This window comes from Ursus maritimus, unplaced genomic scaffold (genome assembly GCF_017311325.1).
Source record: "Ursus maritimus isolate PB19 unplaced genomic scaffold, ASM1731132v1 scaffold_12, whole genome shotgun sequence".
Taxonomy (NCBI): Eukaryota; Metazoa; Chordata; class Mammalia; order Carnivora; family Ursidae; genus Ursus; species Ursus maritimus.
Genome location: NW_024423564.1, coordinates 33973157 through 33998552, shown reverse-complemented (window position 1 = coordinate 33998552; position 25396 = coordinate 33973157). Strand labels below are relative to the sequence as shown.

At 41.0% G+C, this 25396-nt stretch overlaps 1 protein-coding gene across 1 annotated transcript in view; it reads right to left on the bottom strand.

Annotated features, from left to right (window-relative positions):
• Positions 1-24196, bottom strand: part of DDAH1 (dimethylarginine dimethylaminohydrolase 1) — a 128975-nt gene extending 104779 nt beyond the window's left edge. The window contains exon 1 of the mRNA XM_040627084.1: positions 23894-24196. Coding sequence (XP_040483018.1) covers positions 23894-24196 — 303 coding nt within the window. The remainder of the gene's footprint in view (positions 1-23893) is intronic.
• Between the last annotated feature and the right edge of the window lie 1200 nt (positions 24197-25396).

Here is a 25396-nt window from a genome sequence, read left to right as displayed (position 1 = left end):
CAGGAATCATTATCCTTATTTTACATATGAGAAAACCAAAGTTTGGGGAGATTGATGAAAGCCACACATTCATAAAGGCAAGGGTTTGAACACAGGTGCCTGGATTCCAACTCCTGTGTTCTTCCCACTACGCCCAAGTTGCCAGCTATCACGTGGCCCCATAGGATGGGTCCCAAGAATATTGTGCATGCTAAGCTGTATAGAACACAGTCTACTCAATGCAATGAACATTCATTGAGCACCTACTATGTACCACTTACTGTGCTCAGGGCTGGAGGCTCAGGAGTGAAAAAAAGAGAAAGTGGTGATGTAGGAAAGGAGTTCATAGGTTAGTGAGGGAAAGCATCATGCAAACAGGTAACTACAAAAAGAGTGTATGTGCTAGCCAAAGTACAGGGGTCACATTAACTCTAAGAGTCTGTGAAAGCTTCAAGGAAGGAGGACATCTGAGCTAGCTTTAGTAGAACGAGATCAGGAGTTCAGGAGGCACTCTTTTTTAATCATCAAGATATAAAGGTAAGGGGCACCTAGGGGGCTCAGCTGATTAAGCATCTGTCTGCCTTTGGCTCAGGCCAGGCTCCCTGCTCAGCGGGAAGTCTGCTTCTCCCTCTCCCTCTGCCCCTCCCCCTGCTCAGGCTCTGCGGGCTTGCGAGCTCTCTCTTTCTCAAGTGAATAAATAAACAATCTTAAAAAAGAAAAAGAAAGAAAGAAAGGTAAAAGATTACTGATTGGTGCTGTGCTCAAGACCAAATATTTAGGAAGCTTGATGTATGTGGCTTTGCAGGTCTAACCATAGGACATCAAATGAGGAGAGACGGTTAATGTTAGAAGCAAGTGAAGATGCACAAGAGAATAAAGAGGGTTCTTCTCCTTCTTAAAGGGTATGTGCTCAACGAAAAGATCAGGTTACATTTTAAAGCCAAAAAAATCATTCCGAACAGTTCAATGTCATCTGCAACTCTGACCATTTGTTACAATGGCAAACCAAAATATTACAGTCCAGTAAAGATGTCTGGAATGTCCAGATGCTTGTTGTCTGGTGCATCTCTAATTGGGGCTGGTTAGAAGTTGAGACACTCATGCTGAGCTCTATTGCCCCAGAGACTGCTCATGAACTTTCCTACTGGAGCGCTTTCAGATTTATTTATTTTTTTAAGATTTTATTTATTTAAGAGAGAAGAGTGAGAGAGCATGAGTGGAGGGAGAGGCAGAGGGAGAGGGAGAAACAGAGTCCCCAAAGGAGCTCAAAGGGGGGCTTGATCCCAGGACCCCAAGATCATAACCTGAGCTAGAGCTTAAAGGACTGAGCCACCCAGGCGCCCCCTACTGGAGTGCTTTCAGAAAGACGGAAAGCCTGAAAAACCGGCCTTGCTCAGTGGTTCATCTCCATTCCGAGCCCACCGTTTGTCCTATCCTTTGGCAATTTCACTTCAAAAACATCAAGCTGGAATTCCCACCTACTGAGGCCCTATCTCCCTTCCTCTACATCTCCTTCAAACCTCCCAACACCACCCCCAATCATCTGGTTTATGGCTTAGCATCATGGAAATGTATTAAGTTTCTGGGAGCAAAGTGAAGATCTCATTTCTAGCCAGTTCTTCCCCCTTTCTCTTCCTCCTTCTTGCTTCCCATTTGCTCTATTTCCTTCTCAGTCACCACTCTCCTTGCAGCAATAGGTTTTTATGTCTTAATTTTCACCTGGGGGCAGGAGGGAAGGGCTATGCGATAGGCCACCTTTCATCAGAAGAGAAAATGAGGTCATCATCACTGAATTTCAAAACTCGAAGGGAAAAAAGACCAGACTGTGGTCTCCTCCCCCAGAGCTTTTTCTTTCAGTACAGTTCAGTGTTCAGGTTCGCTTAGAGCAGGAGGTAGCTAGTCATATGTGAGACACCAACGGCTGCCTGTCTCTTTATATGCTGGATCTGTCCTGTCCACAGTCTCTGAGGCTCTGAGCAAGCCTACACTGGTCTTTGACGGTGAAACAATCACAGGCTGGCCAACTACCTAAGACTTTGTTGTCTGGCTCAAAAAATTAGTATGGGCCCATGAGACTCCCCGTTTGGGAGTTGGAAACTGGGAAAATGGAAGTCTAAGTCACATTGATATGGTAAGTTAAGAGGATATGAGGTAAATTCTGGACCACAAGGAAGCCGAAGTTATTCGGAAACAGAATAAGATAAAGCAGATCCACAGAGAAAAGAGAGAGCATGAGGAAAAGAGAGATTCCATGTTCCAAATGATTTGCTGGTTTCCGTTTGAGTATATTCTTACAATTTCCTTCTTTTTCTTGCAGCAGACATGAATAGGTCTCTGCTGTTTTCCAACAATCTAAAATAATCTGACTAGAATGCAAAATCATTGACCCAGTAATATGATTGCTAGTCTTAGCCTGGAGGTAGATCTGATAGCCCCCTATCTAGTTCCAAAGCTTGCCAAAGATTCAAATTGAGTTATCAGGAATTGTAGGTTTAGTCAGTCTAAGTTATGCAAAATGTTAACCAAAAGTTACACTGGCCTTTGCTGCCTGAATTTTGACAGGCTAATCCTCAATGGAAACACTGGAAAGATTTCTCTTCTGCAAAACTACCCTCTTTCTTCACAGTCAATCATCAAAACAAGCCAGCTCTGCCCCTGAATTTATCACTTTCTCTAACCCAGGGAAGTCATGGAGACCTTGTGCAGTGCTGTGTTCAGCAGTAAATATCAACCAATTATGACTGGGAACCAGAATCTTCATCATCCTTTCTTGTGAGAACATCAAGATCTATTAGTTTGAAGTTGTTATCCTGGATCATCGATCAGAGTTCATGTTTTTAGCATTGCTAATTCTGCTTTTTTAATGCTCTCCATCACCTCTTTTCTAAAAGATAAAGAATGTCAGGAATTATTAAGAGTGAGGCATTCTGAGGATCTGGTTTATTTCAGAGTTCTACAAAGGATTCACTTCCTCCTCACACCACCCACCTCTGTTTACAAGTGAATGTCTATTGCTCTCCTTCAGGGCCAATATTCACATGAAAAACATCTACATAAATGAGTGGTGTCATAATCTGAAGAAATGTGCTGTGTATCAACAGTGCCTCTAAGTTCCCACTATGGTTCAGGACGCTCCAATGACTCAAATGACCTTTCTGCTAAAGGATTTGCATCACTTCCTTTGTTCTAGTTTGGCACTATATGGAATTACAATAATGTGAATAATTTTTCTTCTACAGAAAACAACAAAAAAACCACAGGAAATATACAAAAACAGTTTTGACAATTGAGATAATCACACTTTAATCTGCTTAATTAAACACATTAAAATTACTTGTCTACCAGCAAATACCATTTTAAAAATACCATTTTACTAAATCGTACCAAAATCAGTTTAGGGAGAGTTCCGAGAACAGACTGATTTATTAAACTGAGTCAGAAAAGTAGCATTTAATTGATAGCTAATTATTATAGGAGGTGGGAAAGGAGAAGGAAAATTAAGGGTGTATCCTAGTCAAGTTATTTTACTCCAAAATTCCTAATAGGTTGAACCTAACAGATACTTTATTTTTTTTTAAAGATTTTATTTATTTATTTGACAGAGATAGAGACAGCCAGCGAGAGAGGGAACATAAGCAGGAGGAATGGGAGAGGAAGAAGCAGGCTCATAGCATAGGAGCCTGATGTGGGGCTCGATCCCATAACGCTGGGATCACGCCCTGAGCCGAAGGCAGACGCTTAACCGCTGTGCCACCCAGGCGCTCCCTAACAGATACTTTAAAACATAAGAGCATGGGTTGGATTTGAGGTCCAGTCAGCAGAATGGTCCACCAGGGCAAGGCCAGCGACCAGGGATGGTTCTAACTGTGGGCAGGAAGAAGAAGACTCAGAATTGGCAGTGGCATCAGCGACTCCAGCAAAAGGGCACAGGCTGATGGGTCCACCCCAGCACAAGGTAGGCTAGTGTTTGGCCTGACATTTACCAGGCAGATGTATGAGAAAGCTGGCACAACATGGCACCAGAGGATTTGGTGGTACGTGTAAGGAAGTCTCCCATAAGGACACGAGAGGTTAGTCTTGAGGTCTTTCACTGGGGATCCAGCAGGTAATCAGCAAAGGAGATCAAGATATAAATGCAATTAATGGAACCAGGGCACAACTTGAACATCTGAAATGAACAAGGGTCATGTCAGAACAAGGCCAACAGCAGAAATGATGGGGCTGACCCACTATTGACTATTGATCTATATTGACTAAGGGGTCTTCTAAATTCCTCTGCTAATAGCCAGACTGCTCCAAGAGCATGGAACAGGATCAAGGCAGCTGATGAGAAAGATTTAAAGTGCTAACATACAATAAATACATGACAAACGATATTATGCTGTTGTTGGTTGTAGGGGAGAGAATTAACCAGAAGGTAGGTTGCCCTGGAAGGGTGTCTATAAACCTGAAAAGTAGATCCAGGCCCACGGAGACAGGTAGGTAGAAATCCAAGCAGGTAGACAGAATGAATATCCAGAAAGTGTGGTGTCAGAAACAAGTGGGAGGTGAGGCTGAGGGTTAGGAAAGAGGTGTGATGGTGGTGGAGAGATGAACACTGCGGGGTCCAGGGTTCATATCAGATAAGAGACAAATCCCCATGGGGCTAGAGTACAGGGACAGGACTCTAGTCCTCTACAGAAGGGAGAAGGAATATTCATCAGAACAAAATCAGAGCTGTCCAAAGAGGATCAACAGTGTGGGAAATGTATTCATTTTCTTGAATATGGGTAACACTGGTCCCAAGAACAAAACACTCAAAGAGAGAGGAAGGGTGAGGAGCCAGTGGCCTAACCAAGTCATCACAGAAGTTAACTGCCTTAGTTATGGGGTTAAGGGATGCTGGAACCCAAAGCCAGACATGTCATCCTACCCTCCCTTCTCTAAAGTACAAAGACAGTAAGATCCAGGCATGCTTCTGTGGGCATCCCGGCTCCTGCAACCAAAACTCAGGTGTACAGGAATTAGACAGGTTTGCAGCTTGCTTATATTATTGTTTGTGTTATGGCTTGTACTATCGTTTATACTGTTGGCCTGGGGTCTATGTTACCAAATGAGACACATACAGAGTTAGGGTAACATCTATGTTGAAAATAGTGACAATCTATTTCTTTCATGTATTACTCACATAATTTTTCCTTTGATTTGGCTCCGGGAAGACTGAGCAAAAGTTAGTGTGGGTGTATAGATGGAATTAACCCTTGTTTTTTTACTCAAGAGAGTCAGGGGAGTTTCCTTCCTTGAGTCGGAGCCATCCTAGGATTCCCGTTCAGACTCTTACTCAGCATGCCCTTCTGTGTTTATAAGTTAAGGTCAAGGTTCTCCATGGGTTGCTTAACTATTTGGCAAGGAACCCTGCCAACAAATATCAAGCCCAGACTAAATGCATGGCTGGAGATGCTGGCCATCTTCTCTGTGATTCTCTTTGGTATGGAAGGTCTTTTGGCTAGCGTCATGGATGAGGGATAGAGGGATGGGTAGCTGCTGAGCTGAAACCTTGTCTTCAGCAAGAGAAGCCTTTGTCTCTCATTCTTCTCAGCATCCTCATTAATGGATTGGACAGCTGCCCTTTGGGGGCATCAAGCCTGTGACTTTGGTGTTTCCATCAATAGGGTCTCACTAACCCAAATTCTCTAATGGGTGGCATGGCTGTTTGTGCCTTTTCTGTGGTTTAGTGACCAAATGCCCAGGTCTTGGAGTCAGAAAGATGAGGCTGTCCATCTCAGTTCTACTACTTAATAACTACTTAACCTTAAACAAGTCATGTAACCTCTCCTCAGTTTCCCTATTTGTAAAATGGGGGGGGGGACTGTATGGCTGAGATGAAGTAGGGTAAACAAAACAGCAAAAAAAGTACAAAATAAGTGGTAGTAACATGTGCTCTTGAAGCCTATCTAGCTCCCAAACTCTTTTATAGGATGCATATTCTAATATAATTAGTCTCCTGGATCTAACTAGAGGGCTCTCCCCAGAAGTCCCATAAAATAGCTAATCCTTTATCATGGGGCAAAAAGTTAGCCACTACTATAGATCCTGCTATCAAAGGTCTGACAGCCAACTCAGGGAGGCCAAGATCCTCCAAGAGCTGGTTCTAAGACTTCCACAGAGGACTGTGGGACTGGGGACCCATCTCCAGGCAGGGAAGGCTGTGGCCCAATTCCTATAGGCGCTGAGTTTACAGTTCACAGATAACCACTGTGTAATACCCAGAACCCTGATCTTATAGTGTGCCTTCACATTCATTTTTTTCATTTAAACCTCAACACAATACAGGTTGACCAAGAGCAGCATTATCCCCAGTTTACAGATGGGAATCCTGAAGTCCACAGCAATCACTTGCCAGCCCTGAGCTATACTGCTTTTAAGTAAAGATTTTAACACTTCCTAGTCCAGGTCACCTTCAATGCCAAACTACCTCTTTACTGCCTGGGGGAGTATGTCTGGTAACATCATATTAGACCATTTATTATTTTATCAATGAACATTTACTGCCTACTATATAATAAGAGATCTATCTAAGACCTGATACTCAGGGCCCTTTCCAGTGAAGGTCTCTTATTTTTACAACCTTATGAAGTAAATCATTTTTTTCCTTTGCAGCATTTACTATTTTTAAATATGCATATAGTTGTGATTGTTTATTCTATGTTTGTTTCCCCAGTTAGACTCCCCAGTTAGGTTCCATCGGGGGCAGGCATCATATTTGTTTATCAGTTTTACATTCAGCAGGCACTCAATAATAATTACATGAATAAAAGTCATGTTATCTTTTCTTACAGAATGACAAAACTGTACTCAAAGTTTATTTGCCCAAGTTCACCTTGCTAATAAGTAGTAGATCTGGGTCTTTACAGTTGCCTGAAGCTTTAAGAGCAACATCTATCATAGCTTCTCCCAAAGGATTGTCAGAGCTTAGTGCAGTGACACTGGTCAGATCTCGTCAGAGACATCTTCAAGAAAAGCCCATCATCTCTAGTCAATAAATAATACAGTTGCTATTACCATTATGTGCAATCCATCATTTACCATAACAATGTTACAGTCTAATCACATTTGTATAAGGGATCACAGTACTCAGAACACTTTGTTCTTCAACATCCTTGGGAATCAGGAAGAAAGATATTTTACTGGAAACTAAAACTTGTGAATTGCCCACTATGATATAACTTAAAAGTGAAACTAAGACTCAATTCTAGGTGTAATTTTACCTTGAAGTGTAATAATTTTTAAAGTTCTTAAAGAAAAAAGAGAGGACTCAAATAAATAAAATTAGAAACGCAAGAGGAGGAGGACGGGGTGCCTGGGTGGGTCAGTCATTAGGCATCTGCCTTCAGCTCAAGGTGTGATCCCGGTGTTCTAGGATCGAGCCCCACATCAGGCTCCTCCTCTGGGAGCCTGCTTCTTCCTCTCCCACTCCCCCAGCTAGTGTTCCCTCTCTCGCTGGCTGTCTCTCTCTCTGTCAAATATATAAATAAAATCTTAAAAAAAAAAAAAAAGAAATGCAAGAGGAGAAGCAATAATTGACACCACAGAAATACAAAAGATTATAAGACACTATTACAAAAAATTATATGCCAACGAATTAGACAACCTATCAGAAATACATAAATCTCTAGAAACATACAATCTTCTAAAACTGAATCAGAAAGAAATAGAAAATGTGAACGTATCAATTACTAGTAACAAAATTAAATTGGTAATGAAAAAAACTCCCAACAAACAGAAGTCCAGGACCAGATGGGTTCACCAGTGAATTTTACCAAACATCTAAAGAACAGTTAATACCAATTTCCCTCTAACTATTCCAAAAAATGGAAGAGGAAGGAAAGCTTCTAAATATATTCTATGAGGCCAGCATTACCCTGGTACCAAAACCAGATAAAAATGCTACATAAAAAGAAAACTACAGGCCAATATCCCTGAAGAACATGGGTATAAAAATCCTCAGGAAAATATTAAGAAGCCACACTCAACACATTAAAAAAAATCATTCACCACGATCAAGTGGGTGTTATTCCAGGGATGCAAGGTGGTTCAATATTTGCTAGTCAATCAACATAGTACATCACATCCACAAATGAGGAATAATAATCACATGATCATCTCAATAAAGGTAGATAAAGCACTTGACAAAATTCCAAAAAAAGTGGTGGATTTAGAGGAAACACACCTCAACATAATTAAGGCTATATATGGAAAAGCCACAGATAACATCATGCTCAATGGTGAAAAACTGAGACCTTTTCCTCTAAGATCAGGAACAAGACAAAGATGTCCACTCTCACCACCTTTATTCAACATAGTACTGGAAGTCCTAACCTCAGCAATCAGACAAGAAAAAGAAATAAAAGTCATCCAAACTGGTAAGAAAGAAGTTAAACTGTCACTATTTGCAGCTGACATGATAATACACATAGAAAACCTTAAAGACTCCATGAGAAACTATCATAAGTAATACATGAATTGAGTAAAGTTGCAGGAGACAAAATTAATAAACAGAAATTGGTTGCATTTCTATACACTAATAGCAAAGTAGCAGAAAGAGAAATTAAGAAAACAATTCTATTTATAGAATAAAATATCTAGGAATAAACTTAACCAAGGAAGTAAAAGACCTGTACTCTGAAAAGTATAAAATGAAAGACATTACAGATGACACAAACAAATGGAAAGATATTCCATGCTTATGGATTGAAAGGATTAATACTGTTAAAATGGCCATGCTACCCAAAGCAGTATACTGACTCAATGAAATCCCTCTCAAAACACGAACAGCATTTTTCACAGAACTAGAATAAATAATCCTAAATTTTTTAAAGATTTTATTTATTTATTCATGAGAGACAGAGAGGCAGAGGGAGAGGGAGAGGCAGGCTCCCTACTGAGCAAGGAGCCCAATGTGGGACGCGATCCCAGGACTCTGGGATTATGACCTGAGCTGAAGGCAGAAGCTTAACTGACTGAGCCACCCAGGTTCCCAAATAATCCTAAAATTTGCATGGACCACAAAAGTTGCCAAATAGACAAGGCAATCTTGAGAAAGAAGAACAAAGCTACAGGTATCACAATCTCGGATTCCAAGATCTAGTACTGTAATATTCAAAACAGTATGGTACTGGCACAAAAATAGACATATAGACAAAGGAACAGAAAACAGAGCCCAAAGATAAACCTATGATTGTATGGTCAATGAATCTCTGACAAAAGAGGCAAGAAAATTCAGTGGTGAAAAGACAGTCTCTTCAACAAATGACACTAGGAAAACTGGATGGCTACATGCAAAATAATAAAACTGGACCACTTTCTTACACCATACAGAAAAATAAACTCAATGTGGATTAAAGACCTAAATGCAAGACCTGAAACCATAAAACTCCCAAAAGAAAACATAGGCAGTAATTTCTTTTCTTTTCTTTTTTTTAAAGATTTTATTTATTTGACAGAGAGACACAGTGAGAGAGGGAACACAAGCAGGGGGCGAGGGACAGGGAGAAGCAGGCTTCTCACTGAGCAGGGGGTCCAGTGTGGAGCTCGATCCCAGGCCCCTGGGATCACGCCCTGGGCCGAAGGCAGACGCTTAGCCCAGGCGCCCCATCGGTAATTTCTTTAACATCAGCCTTAACATTTTTATAGATATGTCTCCTGAGGTAAGGGAAAACTAAAGCAAAAATAAACTATTGGGTCTACGCCAAAATAAAAGGTTTTGCACAGCAAAGGAAACCATCAACAACAACAAACAGGCAACCTCCTGAATGGGAAAAGATATTTGCAAATGATATATCTGATAACGGATTAATATCCAAAATATAAAGAACTTACACAAATCAACACCATAAAAACAAATAATCTGATTTAAAAAAAATGGGCAGAGGACACAAACAGACATTTTTCCAAAGAAGACATATAGATGGCCAACAAATACATGAAAAGATGCTCAACATCACTAATCAGGGAAATGCATATCAAAACCACAATGAGATATTGCCTTATACTTGTCAGAATGGTAGTTGAAAAAAGACCAAAAAATAACAAGTATTGACAGGGATGGGAGAAAAGGAATCCTTGTTACATAGTTGGTAGGAATGTAAACTGGTGCAGCCACTATGAAAAGTAGTATGGAGGTTCCTCAAAAAATTAAAAACAGAATTATCATATAATCCAGTAATTCCACTACTGGCTATCTACCCAAAGAGAATGAAAATGCTAATTCAAAAAGATATATGCACTCCTATGTTTATTGCAAGTTTACAACAGCCAAGACATAAAAACAACCCAAGTGTCCATCAATAGATGGATAAAAATGATGTGGTGTGTGTGTATACATGTATATATGTACATACATATATGTACACATGCGCACATATATAATGGAATATTACTCTGACATAAAAAAATGAGATCTTGCCATTTATGAGAACATAGAGGGTCCTAGAGGGTATTATGCTAAGTGAAATAAGTCACACAAAGACAAATACCACATTATTTCACTTATATGTGGCACCTAAAAAACCAAAACAAATGAAAAAATAAAAAAACAACCCAAAACAGAAAGAGACCATAAATAAAGAGAACAAACTGATGGTTGCCAGAATGGGGACAGTAAAGAGGTCTGAGACAGGCAAAATGAGTAAAAGGGAGTGGGAGATACTGACTTCCACTTACAGTATGCATAAATCACCGGGATTAAAGGTAGAGTATAGGGAATACAGTCAATAGAATCACAACACTATATGGTGACAGATGGGTGCTATACTTGTAGTGAGCATAGCGTACATATAGACTTATTGAATCACTATGCTGTATACCTGACATTAATGTAACATTGTGTACAACTATACTAAAATAAAAATAATAACAATATTGTAATAATGTATCATGACTACACTTACTGTGGTGAGCACTGTGTAATGTATAGAATTTGTTGATTATGTTGTATTACCTAAAACTAATATAATATTGTATGTTAACTATACTTCAATAAAAAATGGTAATAAAGAAAAAGTTAAATAAAATAAAAAATTTTAAGTTCTTAAAAATAGAAAACATTAAATATATAAAGATATTAGAAATACGAATTCAAATCTAAACACCCATAAATGACTGGCTCAAGATCAAATGGTAAATTTAAAGGCAGAGATTCTCTAAGTATTCATTTACTTAGAAGATCAGAGGATGAAAAAGAATTATAGAAAGAACAGTATCTTCTGATTCAGTTGAGGATGACTTATTCCTAAAAAAGTGAGGTGAAGAGAAAGCCAGGGCCCCCATTAGACCTGCCTGCATAGTAGCACACACAGGTGCTGGGGGACTGGCCCAGGCGCCCACTGAGTCTCAAGCAGAGGTTCTAAAGGTCTTCCCAACCTCCTGGCATGTTTCAGGTGGAGCCAGCATTGGGGTGCAAAATACAAGAGCCACGGATCCCTATTGCTAGGCAAAGTCTTAATGTCTGGGCAGGCTGTAGGCAGCAAGCCTGAAGCCGAACGGATGGAGGTCTTTAGTTTCCACAGTGAGAAGTAGCAAGAGAAAAGCAGTCTCATCCTTAGGGTCTTGAATACTGCTCTCTAGAAATACAAAAAGCAGATAACAACAGAAGAGGAGGGATTGATCACTGACAGAAGAACTACTCTGCGCACAGTACTACGAGGCACTTTAACATGTTAATGGATCTAGGCACGTAACAAAGATATAGATTGTCAAAACCACCCCAATTTTTACAGATGTTGAAACCTAAGCTCAACTCGTTCAAGGCTACACAGCTAATAAGCAGTGGAACCATAATTCGAATTCATAGCTGTCCTTTTCCACTCCTGAAGGCAATGGAAAGGAAGAGAAAGCACAGCTCAAGGAATGTCACACGACTCGGTCTGCCTCCTGAGGAGTTTGTGTGTCTAGGTACCAGACTTTGTGTGAGAGGTGTGCATGCTGGGAGAGACAATGACTGAGGCACCTGAGATGATCTGGCCCTTCAGGTGTTGATGGATTTGGGAGTGGGGCAAGCTGAAGATGCAGGGGGGTAGAGGAAAGTAGAATTAGTGGAAATGAGGCTGGGGTCAAAAAACATAAAAATGTACTGGGCTCTAATGTGGCCCTTTTAATAACAGGTGTGCTTTCTGAATACACACAGAAAGCCTGTGTGTCATAACCATCCTGGTCTATCATAACACATCATCATAATTTGGTTTACAAATGAAGATATCATGTCTAAGTATATGGAAATACTCTATAGCATTTATGTGAGGGAGTCCTTGATACTTACTGAGAAGAACCCAAACTTACCACCTAAACTGCCTTTCTTCTCTTTCTTTCCATCTCCTGTATTTTGCTGCATTTAGACAAGTGGCTCTACCTTCCCACTAGGTAATAAAATGAGACAAACTGCCTATTTGCTCAGTGAAAGTCAGTGCTTGTGACACATGTCAAAATTCTATTGGTGCTGCAAACAGCGAAGAATATCAATAAAAGCTAATGTTAGTACTTAGTTAAGTTTTATCTTGGTCTCCTAGTTAAGCAGATTTCAATGGCAATGACCCACAGCCAGAAATACACCTCACATCACAATCCACAACACACAAGGGAACATGTATATGTGTGTATGTAGATAAATGAAGCAATACCTGGCTGCCTTACGGGTCATGCATGCGCTCTGGTATTTTCAATTCTAGTTCACTTACAAGAAAGCAAACAAAAAGCAGAGTGACCCACTAGGCAGACTTTATGATCTACTTACGAGTTGAAACTTGCAGTTTGAAAATCACTATCCAGACCAGAATATGAGGAAAAAGTCATGGTGTTACGGGAACTCCTCAACAGGAGGAAAATAAAAAAGGTAAGAAAGCTCCAGGAACTGCATATACTCTTTCTCCTCTGTTGACAGCTCCAAAAAAAGGGTGAAATCAGGAGGAAGGAAGGGTAACATGGAGGTGATTACAGGCTGAAAGTGTCCAGTGAAAAAGCAGAATTCATTTAAAAAAATATTTCTCCTGGCTAGTGGTCCACCAAAATAATGTAACTCAAGAAACCCTCTAATTAGTTTTGATGATCTGCATTACTACCAAGCATTATCCACAAGGAAGGCATTGTTAGAAAACTGATTTTATACAAATTAGATGCTGAATGTATATAAACTCTGTGTGTGTGTGTGTGTGTGTGTGTGTTTAAAACAGTCCAAGGGACAGTAGCTGTTACATTTGCAGAATTTCCAGTCATTAGGCTGACCTCAGGGCAGGCAAGTGTTTCAGGGAGCGTGAATCGAATCACAATTGAGCCCTCAGCCATGTTGAGGCCAGTGGGCTATATCTTGTATGTTTTTCTGCGCTTACTTTCAAAAAAACCCCTATTCCTTCTCCTCCTCACCAAGAAGCTTCTCTCTGGGGACTAGTTTAGAAGCAATATTCATCCTCAGTTTTCTTGCAAATCACTCAGAGGCTTCAGTTATTCAGCTCAGTGCTCACAAAGAAAAATGCTGTCATGGACATGACAAATGTATTACCCGTTTTTTCTCATGTGATATAGCCCCAAGATGCACAATCCCAAGCCCCTTTCCTACAAACACACAATTTCTCCAGTCACAGCCACACTGTTCGCCTCTATTATTACTCCCTTGCTCCAGTCTTCAAAGCACTCCTTTAGAGGGGGACAAAAGAGCAGGTGTGAGAGCGTACACTCCATTCTGCTCAGCTGTGCAAAGGGGGGCTACCACTGAAAATCGGATGCTCTGTTTCCCTGTAATCACAGACTAACTTACTACTAACCAGTCAGATACACTTTGTCAGAATGAAGCCCAACCCATATGTTAGTTCAAACAACTCATACTTAGCACTAACACTAACAAATATTGCTAAAATGGGTTACTTGGGGGAAGAAAATTAAATTTCCTTTGGGCGTTCTTCTGTAAAGGCTGGATTTACACCTCTTTAGTGTTGCAGAGTATGAAGGAAAAATGGCGAAACCAGTGATTTCAAGGTCCCTTCTAGGCCTTCAGGCGGTGGTCTGAGAATGGCATGAACATTATAATTATGTTTCAGGACATTCTCTGTTTTGACACATCTGGGATTCCTTGAAGAAAAAAAAGTGTTCTGAGTTTCCATCCCCAAATGCAATGGAAATCCTAACATTGGACACTGAGGCTTTCTGGGGTCATTGCAGATCTCAGCTTCCGTCTGGAGCCTGGTGGTAGGAAAATGCAGGAGTCAATCCCTTTGGATGCAATTTGCTCAGTGATTCAGTTCTGTACTGCCACACAGAACCTACTTGCAAAAAAGCGAAAAAGATGCCAGTTCAATGGAAACTATGCTTGCCTGTCTTAATGTAACCTTCCCTCAACCCGTTTAGAATGTCACCAAAGGAGAGGTAGAATCGGCTTCTAGCAAATGGTGGTTGACAGTCTTACTCCTCCTCATGTTCCTCAATTAAGTTTTGCCCCCCCCCCACCCCTGATGGACAGGGTTCCAAATAGCCAGAAGGTTCCATTTCCAACCTAGGCAAATGGAAATCAAGCATGACTTGATATACATAGAGAAACAGTTGGGATTTTGGCCAGGATTCCCAGATCCCAACAGGACAACAGGCATGGTCCTCCATAATTTTTATAAAGAGGCTGAGAGGTGCAATCCAGTTGAAAGGAGATACAGTGGGTTTTCACAGTTTGGGGGTTTTTTGGGTTTTTTTTTTTTTTTTGGCAGTAACCTATAGTAAGAAACGTTTTATATACATAATTAGTATACATAGACACACAAATGTATACAAGTGAAAAAAGTTGCATGACACTATATTTATCTTACCATGTTGCAGTGCACTCTGACATTTTCTATTGATTCTGTTACAATAAAAATAAAAGGGCTGGTCATGACCCACTAAATTGATTTCATGCCCCCTCTGTGGTAGGTGGAGGGCAGCAGTTTGAGAACATGCACACACACGACTGTACAAAAAGTCTTGTCTTGAAGCTGTGCTCTATTCATTGTTGAACAACTCACATATTTGGGGTGGCCTGGGAAATCCTGGAGACTAGGGGAGGCCTAAAGCTTCAGAGATGTTTAGTTTGAGAATAACATAAAAATGAAGAAATCACCACGCTTTGTGACTAGGGTCTCTTTGTCTCCCAACACTATTTTTTTGCAGAAAGGGGAGGTAGAAAACCTGGGCCGCTGATGAAGGACTAAGAGGGCATAAAGAAAGTTAGAAGAATACCCAAGGCAACAGCAAAATGATTTGAGAACCACAAAATAAAGCCCTGGATTTAAATTTCTCCATATAAAACTCTGGAATTGGAAAACGTCTGTATCAAAGTGGCCTAAAATATGACCCAAAGCCAAACTGCAGTTATATTATTCTTTCTTTGTAAAATGATTGTTCCATCCGAACCAAAAAATAATAATAATTAAGAGAATAAAATGGATGTGTTTTTCTTCCATTACCATCTTTTAACTATACCAATATCATTAAATTAGCTAATTTCAGCTCTCTGAATAATTTCAGACAAAAATGTCTTAAGTTTACCACAAGCATATCTCCAAACTTTAATGATAATTACAACAATATCTTACTGTTAACAATCTTAAATTATACATAGCTATCTACAGAAAGGCTACATCTAAATGGGTATCTTTCTTTTTCTTTATTCAGAAAAATAACTATGCAGTTTTGGAAGATAAAAATCAAAATTATAAAAACAAAACTCAAATCCTAGTGCCAGGAATAGAAATCAACACATATGTACGGAGGGTTTATAAGAAAGAACTGCCACGGACAAGTCGAGACTTTTAGTGCTAATAAAAACACAACTTCCAGTATATACTCCACATTCACTTGCTCTCCATGTCTTCAAGCCATTGATTCACATTTACCACAGAGACATCAAGGGGCAGACACTGAAAGTCATGTGATGACAGACAGTATATGGGTCTAGGGATGTTATACTCTTCCAGTGGTTTTTATCTAAGTTTTCTAAACAAAAAATTACTTAAATATGTTATAAATGGTTGAGTAAGCTGAGCTTTTGAAATAGAGTTAGGAAATTCAGTTTTATCTCACAATGAGTTATCATTAGCAAGGCATGAGCTCATATGATTGGTTAGTTAAGTAGGACAAGCATAATGTTTCAGGCTGAATAAAATCCAGTATTTTTTATTCATCAAAACCTAATCCCGTCTCACAAATGTAAGTTATTATCATTGCCCCATCATTTTTTCCACATCTCCTTACCCTTTATTTCCCCACCCTCCACGTCCCATCCCAACATGACCTGAGATCCAGAAAGAAAGCACAGCATCTCCAAGCTGGAAAGAATATTAGATATTCACATTGCTACAAAAAAATCGAAACCAGTGTCCCCTGATCCCTACAATAGTATTATACCCCTACCACGTTGCCTTCTGCAGCACGTACAAAATTTAACCCACGAGTACACGTGTATGCTTACTTTAGGCTGTATTTGATTTAGTGTGAGATTCACTAATGTCTACTGCCAAGGTGGAAAGATTTGTGAGTAAAAATACATTTTGACAGCGAAGAGGAAGTAATTTTTTCTTACTTGCCATTGACATGGATAATGTTATATATAACTGTATACTATGGGAGGCCGGGTTTACCTGATACATCCTAATGTGGCAAATTTGGGGCCAAAGAGGAAAAATTATTGCCCCTGCCAAATGGCATTCTAGCAACCCCAAGAAATAAGTCTCAGACTTGGAGTGGACAATTAGGAATAGGGTGTGTTAGGGGGTCAAATCCCTTTAGACCCCAAACAGGAAATACAGTTAAGGATGGAGTGCTCTTGGTGAATGTGGACCCAGGGAACCAAAACCTCAGAGCTCTGAGAGGGCATAGGCAGGCTTTACTCAATCCTGTATCCTTTTCCACGTTAATGAAATTACTTTTACTGACTATTTTACAGTACTCTCTGTCTCTGGAAGGCTGCCTCTCTTCCTTTCCTGGTTACTTCTAGCTCAATATTCTCTTCTTCGGAGAAGTTCTGGAGCTTCCATAACACTAGACAGAAACCTGTTGTGATTCCTGTCCCCTTTGCAAGCATCTGCCACCAGTCTGCCTCCCTAGTGAATTGTGAGATCTTGAGGGCAGCAGTGTTGTCTAATTCAGCTGTGTCTCCCTAGCACCAAACATTGAGTCTGGCATGAAGTAGACAGGTGCTGAATGCACAAACAGTGGGGTGGGGGATTGGGATAGGCCAGTGATGGGTATTGAGGGCACATATTGCATGGTGCACTGGGTGTTATATGCAAATAATGAATCATGGAACATTGCATCAAAAACTGGGGATGTACTGTATGGTGACTAATATAACAAAATAAAAATTTAAAAAAATGAATGCACAAACATATAGGAGTGATGCGACTATTATTCCTTTACCTTCTAAAGTACAGTCATTTTTAATGCAATCATGACACTCATAATTAGTACCATAAGCAAATTAGAAAACTTTCATATTTCTTAAACAAAACAAGAACAAAGAAACCAAGGCAAAATATTTTTCATTAAGGCAAAGGTTTATTTAACCACACATATTCAAACCAAGCAAAATGTTGATGTATTCATCTTCGTGATAATGATAATTTACCCCTATAGCCCATCCAGTTGCAAAAGCAGCTTAAAAGTTGTATTCTCTTTAATTTGCTAATATAAACTAAGTCAGGTTTGCCCACATTGATTTGTTGGGCAAAATTAAACCAACCCTGTAATCATGTGTACTTTCATCTTTGTACTCTGCTGTGCTGTTTTCTCTGGTCATACTTGCTTGGATGACCTAAACATTTAGAAACAGGAGTCTAAAGTCTGGTTATTTATTCTCTGCATGTGATGCTACTGCTCCTTTAGCACTCAGCTTCAGGAAGACAATGTACATTATTAAATTGTTTGACAATGATGAAGGGAACTAGGATGGCATTACAGGCACACATTTTTAAACGGCATTTGTTGTTTGAGATGACTCCTGCTTGTCCATTTGAATGAAAAGTGCCTGCTCATGAAATAAGCCTGAGGACCCTAACAGATTTAATACCTAATATCAGTTTAGGGAAAGCAATAAAAGCTAACTTCAAAGGTCAGGGGAGCATTTTGATGGAACATCAGGAATTTAGCTTTGGTAAATAAATATCTATTGACTATCTGGGATGAACAACACACTGTGTTCTATATAAGATATGAATGAAACTTTTCTTTCATTAAAATTTCCGTTATTTTACCTTTAATCATGATACCCTTTGAGTAGGGGAACGAATGCTACAATGTATCCAAGTCTCCAGTTAGAAAATGAGGCTTTCTCAAGTGGTTACAGATTTTAATAGCAAATGCCCATAAAATAAACAATAACCAGCACTCATTTTTAAAACATGCATCTCCAAATTTATACTGAGATTCATAAGAGGCCATGAATAATTTATGTATGATTCAAAAGCAAAAGAAGGTAAATCTGTTTGTTCAAAAGTCTTAAGTAGACTCTTCTGTGTTGTGGCTTATATTAATGGATGGATACCTACCATTACTATAATAAAACTAATTTTGAAGAAATCTGAGCTCAACAAGAATTTAAATACATGCAAAAACAAATTTCCAGCATATTTGAATCCATCTCTGCCTTCTTAGTCTTATAATGATCCTCTAATGATCCTAGAAATCTGCAGAAAGCTCATTTTCAGCTAATAGTATCTAATAGAAGTCACTCCCTAGTCATCATTCTGTTCTTTATCTTCAAGGCTTTCAAGATCAACTGCATGGGAATAGATTGCGTTATATAATAGATGCACTCCAGTTTCCAAGACATATCAATTTCTAAACATTTTTTTGCCAAGGCCAAGGAGAGTCAAAAAAGAAACATCCTGAAAGGGAGCAGTTGTTCTAACCAGTTGGAGGTGACGATTTATCAAGAGTCGCTAATCGGCTGCCATGTAAAGAGCCTCTGGCACATTTACTTTCCATCTTGGTGAGAATAAGAGTAAGTTCTAATTATGGCTTAGGGCAGTTTTCTCACCTGATGTTAAAAAGAAGATTGAGGAAAATAGGCATTTTAAAAAGCAATCATCCAGTCTGCTGGTAAAGAAGATACAATTCTGCACAAATTGTGCCTACGGAATTTTGGGGTTTCATGTAAATGATCAGATTATTATTATTTAACTAAAATGAAAACAATCTACTCGCATTTATGATAGGAGGGAAGTAAAACATTCACTTCGTTAATATCCAACTCAGATTTGCATATTATTAGTTGCATAAAAAAGGATTCCGGTAGTTATTTTGTATTGATTTAATGTTCTGTTATGATTAACCACAATTGGCTACAAGCGCTTCAAGAATAAATGACCTTCACATTTTCATGAAAACCTCCGTTCTGTCACTTATTAGCTGTGCTTCTTTGGACAACTTACTTAACTCTGGTTACCTGAGCCTCAGTTTCCTTCTTTTAAATAGAGCTAATAATAATACCATCTTTTGCAATTCACACACACACACACATAACTTAGCGCATGTTGGGTAGTCATTAGACATGGTCTTGATGCTCACCTTGCCTCTGGGATCAACAGGGTTATGGTTTTAGCCTAACCAAAGAATAAACCCAGAGTTAAAATATGTAGGTCCAAACAGGTTAGGGCCCTAATAAAAGGGGAATCTCTATCTAAATATGTATTGCTCATGCCTTCCATTTATGTCTCCATGTCCCTACCCAATGTTCAATTTCACTTTTTGAATTTGTTACCTTGGGCTATGCAATGCCTTCTCCCTCAAGAGGTCCCTAAAAATACAAATGGTTCAGGAAAGGGTAATTAAGGCCATTATCTCCTTGTGAGAATGAGTTTGTGTGGTTTTTCACCTAGCAGAATAGCCCACATACTAATCCTTGGTACCTGGGAAAGGATAAAATGACTCTGAAAGAGGGGCAAAAGGGCACAGGATCTACTTTATAATTTTGCTTGAGTAACCTTCATCAGTTAATCATTTACTAGGTACTAAAAACCTTCTGGAAGGAAAATCAAGAAAATGGTATTAGCAGTTGCCCCTAAGGAAGGGAACGGGGTAAGTCAGGTACAAGAGTAGGGAGACTTACACTCACTGCCTATCTATCCTCTTGAACCTTTTGACTTTGGTACTGCAGAAATGTATAACCTATCCAAAAATTTTAATTTTTTAAAACCCAATCTTTACACTCGGTCATTTGTCGTACTTTAGCTCTTAGATATTTGTTTACAGAATGTTGACATTGATAAGTTGACTTTTTTTCTTCTAAAATCAAGCTGAATTCATTTAAAATATGACTGGTTCTCAAAGATAATTAATTTGTCTTTCAAGTATTAAACATTAAAATATTCCTATTCATGAAGACACAGAGTTATGAGACAATTAACATTATTTGCTGACTCTGTACAGTTTTCTTCACTAAAACTGAAGCTTCCTGCAGACAGCACCCGTGTTTTATTAATCTTGGGAGGCCCCATTGTGGCTTTCACAGAAAGTTTACTTTCTTGAGTTCAGTTCTCAGTCTTTTCTTCCAAGGAAGAAAAGTCATTAAATATAACATGATGTTTTGATACAGGAATTTTTCAGGATTTCTATAAAAACAAGCAAAATAACAAGAGACAGGTACAAGGAGAGGAAGAGAAAAACAGAACAGTTATAAATCACCTGCACTTGTAATGAAACTTTTGGGACTCTACTGAGAATGTCTGCAAAACACCAAATATGTCATAAGCAGGGAAACCTAAGGTTGATCTAAAGTAATGGACACACCTGTTCAACAAAACGTTTGCTGCATGACTCTTGTGTGCAAGGTCCTGGGAATAAAATGTTAAGGAATGCAGATGTGATCCTTGTCCTGACAGTTTTCATAATAGTGGGGGGATACAGAAAGCTAAAACAGGCCGTTATCATATGGTATAAAAGATACCATAGAAGGAAGTGCAGAGAGTTACAAGTGCTCATAAAAGGAGGACCAATCCTATACTTGGTTGTTTAGTATCACAGTGGTTGGAACTAGAGCTTTCGAATTCTACAAACCTGAGTTCAAGTCCTAGTTTCACTGGTTCCAATCTATAACCTTGGCCAAGGTATTTAATCTCTCTACGCCTCAGTTCCATCAACTTTAAAATAAGAATAATGACAGTACTGAGCTCAAAGAGTTGACGTGGGCATTCAATGAAATCCATGTCATAAATCTGGCACTATGTTTGCAAATGGCAAGCACCAAGTAGCGATTAGCTAATAATATTAATAACAGTAAGCTGAGAAGTGACACATGAATAGAACAGCTCGGTAAAAGGGAGAAGAAGAAAGAGAAAGAATGTTCCAGACAAAGGAGAAATGTATCCCTAGAAAAGATAGCACGGTGAGCTTTAGTGAAAGAAACTGGCTTGAGCCAAAGGGTTGGGAGGCATCTGGGGTAGGGTCAGAGAAGCAGCTGAAGCTGGAAGTCCAGCTGAATGAGTTTATCGAGCTTAATGGACGTTCTTCAAGAAGTTTCACCGGAGCAGGGACAGGATCAGATTTAAATTTTAGAAAGACCAGCTTAGAGACTTGGACTCTACAGCGTGAAGAATGAAATGGACAGTAAGGAGACAGAAGGCAAGGAGATCGGGGGCAATCTTCTTAAAATAATGCCTTCGCTGCTGTGGAATTTCAGTTAGGGAAGCGGATATCACATGAGAAGTAGATATAACCGTCCAAATGGGGCCTTGAAGTAATTATTATCAACTTGTTAATATTAGTTAGCATTTCATGCATTCATTTATTCACTCAACAACTAAGGCAGTGAACTGGTGTTGTGAGAGATTTCAAAGAGTGTTAGTTACCCTGCATAGCCCTGCTTTCCAGAAGTACCCCATCCAACGCAACTCCCCGTATTTCTCTCTCTGGCTGGAAGGTCTGTTACTCTGCTGATTCAGATCATGTGCAATGGCAAAGGCGTTTTTGGGAGACAACATGCACCTGTAGGAAGCTCAAGCTGCGAAGAAGTGCTACATAGTAGATTAGGATGGATCCTAAAGTGAGAAAATGACTCCCCTTCACCGTGGGAAGGGGAAATGTCACTGTAACTAGCTCATTATACAGTAGACTTCTTACTGCTCAAAAGAAGTAAATCTTCCATGACCCACTGTTAAGTAATTAATAACAACCATCATTCATGAAATGTCCTATAAATTTCAGATGGATTAATAAATTTAGTACAACTTTATGAAAGAGGTATTATGTCCGCTTTTCAGGTGAGAAAGATGAGGCCAGAGACACTCCCCAAGGTCACAGAATTAGATGCAGTCTGGCGTTCCTATCCACCACACTATCCGGCAGGGGGTCACCAGATTGATATGAGTGAAGCCAATTTAAAATGTATGCCTCAAAATCTGACAGGGGAGAAAGATCACTGCCCACTTACATTCAGAAAGGCCAAAATTTGGAAGGTTTTATTTTAGGAATAAAATGAAATGGATGATTAAACGTGCGACAGTCTCTCGACATGAAATTGGACTACCTTCATCAAAGACTACCATTTTGAAAGCGTTTTTGAAATCTCTTTTACTCTTTTAAGCACAAACCACAGTTGTGCCATACAGCCTAGGACACACTAGAAAGTATTCAAATGGGATTATATGCTTATCAGTTTAAAATAGAGTGGGCCATCTCAATGACTCAAAGGTGTGGCAAAGGAAATACAAGGAAGAGAGAATGAGACCTGTTACTCTTTTTGTTTTCTGCTAAGGTAGGGTGAACAAAAGCTGAATTGTCTCAGTAAGAAAGAAACGCAATATGCTTATTCTCTCAGCCCATTTATGATTCTATCCACTAAGTAGTGAAGCATGTGTAGAATAAGCATATTTTAACTATAAGCTCTACAGGGCATTTCCAATGTGCATTGAATAAAGACAAAATAGGGGGAAAAATCCCTAACCCGTCCAGATATGAAAGAAACTACCATTTTCTTGCAATGCCACTTGATGCCAATAGAAACGGAGATTCTTGAGCCTGGGCTTTTAGCCTGGTGATAAGGGGAACCCAGGCCAGATGGCATTTTAAAATCCATTCTCACACACTCTCTCTCTCCCCACTAACCTACCTTGGGTTTAAAGCTATCACAGCCATTTTTACAAAGCTGCGATATTTTAAAGTAGTCACTTTCCCTTGAGAACGCAAAAAGCTCTAATTGCTATAAGTTTAAAAACATAGAGTAAAAACCATGGAATTTGTGAAACAACCATTTTTAATTAAACGCACAGATGCACACGCCCAACACCCTACACCGAGGACAGCTTTTCACACCTACCCTATTCATGAACACGTATTCACAGCTCACCAGCAAACCACTCCCCTGACACTCGTCCCTTTCTGCCGGACTCACTCGCCACCACTAAAAAGTAACTCGGGACGCCCTAGGTCTGTGGGCACCAACACCCGGTTCATTCATCTGGCTCGCGCTGCTCCGAGTCCTAGGCAGGACTCCGAGTTCTAGGCTACAGTGTCACCAGCCAGCGCTGCCCCCCCCCCCCAGCCCTCGCCCTGCCTGGAGAGGCAAACCTCTGCCCCCGCTCCCTGGGAAACGCTCAGAGTTGCACTGTCTTTACCACTGTTTAATCTTTACAAATAAAAATGCCTGTGGGATGGATTCCCCACCCCACCCACCTGCTGGAGTCCGCACAACCACACTCAGTCGGGGCGTCTTGGAGGCACCCAAGCTGTACCGACAACCAGGAGGCGTGAACAATGAACTTCTCCCTCTGTTGGACTCCCTCTCACACACACCCTCTCCCCCAAACGAGAAGTTTTGAACTAGCCGAGGGGCCAATTCCGCGATTCCTCGGGCAATTCGCGCGCGGGGGGCGGGGGAGGGCCGGGTGCGCGTCCCCGGCCGCGCCCCTTGCGTCGCCGGGCGGGCAGTTACCTCCTTCCTTCGGCTCGGCGCCCCGGGTCGGGTGATGAGGGCCGTCTCCTCGCACACCACGGCCACGTCTTCCACGAACACGCAGTCGGGGAGGCTCTCGTCGGCTGGCAGCTTCACCACCTGCAGCCCCAGCTTACTGCCCAGCACGCCCACGTAGAGCTGATGCTGCCGCTCGGCACGGGCGAAATCCACCTCGTCGCCCTTGGCGCGCCTCAGCGCGTGCTGGCAGAGGGACTCGGGCAGCGCCCGCACCACGGCATGGGTGGCCCGGCCGAAGGCGGCGGGGTGGCCGAGCGCTGCCATGGCTCCGGGAAGCGGCGGGGCGGCGGCGGGGGCGCGGCGGCCGGGTCCTCCCGCGGGCAGCGCGCGCCGAGCCTGAGAGCGCCCGGCGGCTCCCCTTGGCAGCAGATGAATGTGGTGCAGAAGGAGCCCCGCTCGCGCCCGGAGCCCTGCCCGAGCGACTGAGCATGCCCAGAGCTCCCGGCGCCGGCCCGCGCGCAACCCGCGCGCCCACCCCGGCGCTTTCGGGTTTGCTGCAGCCGAGGCGGGAGTTGTAGCGGCGAGCTCCGCGCGAGGAGTGAGCGCCAGAGCTGTGCGCAGGTGGAGGACCTCGGTGGACCCGGACCCTAGGTTGCCTGTATTCCGCCGCAGGTGCACACCTCACGTCGACCCCAAGGCGCACAGGAAGAGCATGAAGAGCGTGCAGTGGTTTGAGCAGAGTGACTGGAGGGCTTCTTGGTGGTTAAGAGGCAAAGGATGGGATGATTCCTTTGTGGATAAATACTTTGACCTCTCTCCCTACTCTCTTGGTCCCAGGTTGCCCAGCACGTGGTACCATCCCCAGTTGCTAGCGTGAGAATCTGTTTTCCTACCCAGGTCTGCAAATGACCTCTCACCCCAAGTGAGACAAGAGATTATAAAAAGAATATATTTCTTCCCATCCGCGAGAAAGAGGAAGAGTCCAAAAACACACGTAGAGAGTAGAATAGAGGTATAGAAACACAGTATTTCAAGGACATCAGTTGTCACGAACAATGTGATTCTGGTGTGTTTGTCTCCAGGGCCCGCAGATGCAGGGAGGCAAAGAGCAAGCGTGTTTTCCCCACTATAGACAAGCGCTCCCCTTGCGCGGTGTCAAACACAGCGTCACAACTTCTCATCACTGGGAAAGAAGGGTTCCAACCTTCTCCCTGACATTCCCTTCACGCCTGTACAGACTCAGTGCAATTCCCATGGTATTTGTTGAATGTTTCTTTTTCCATACACCTCAGGGAGTGCCTTTCCCTTCTTAATGGCACGATTTTTCTCCCCTTACATATGGCAGATTAAATAATCCATGCGTTCTATTTCTTTTGAGAAGATCCACTCCAAAAACCAAACCATAACTCCAAAATAATCTCAGGTAATAATCTTTTCCTCAGATTCCTCAGATTCTGTAGCACATTTCTAAGTTAAAGATTAGATCGATTAAACATTAGATTTGAATGAGACCTTAGAGATCCT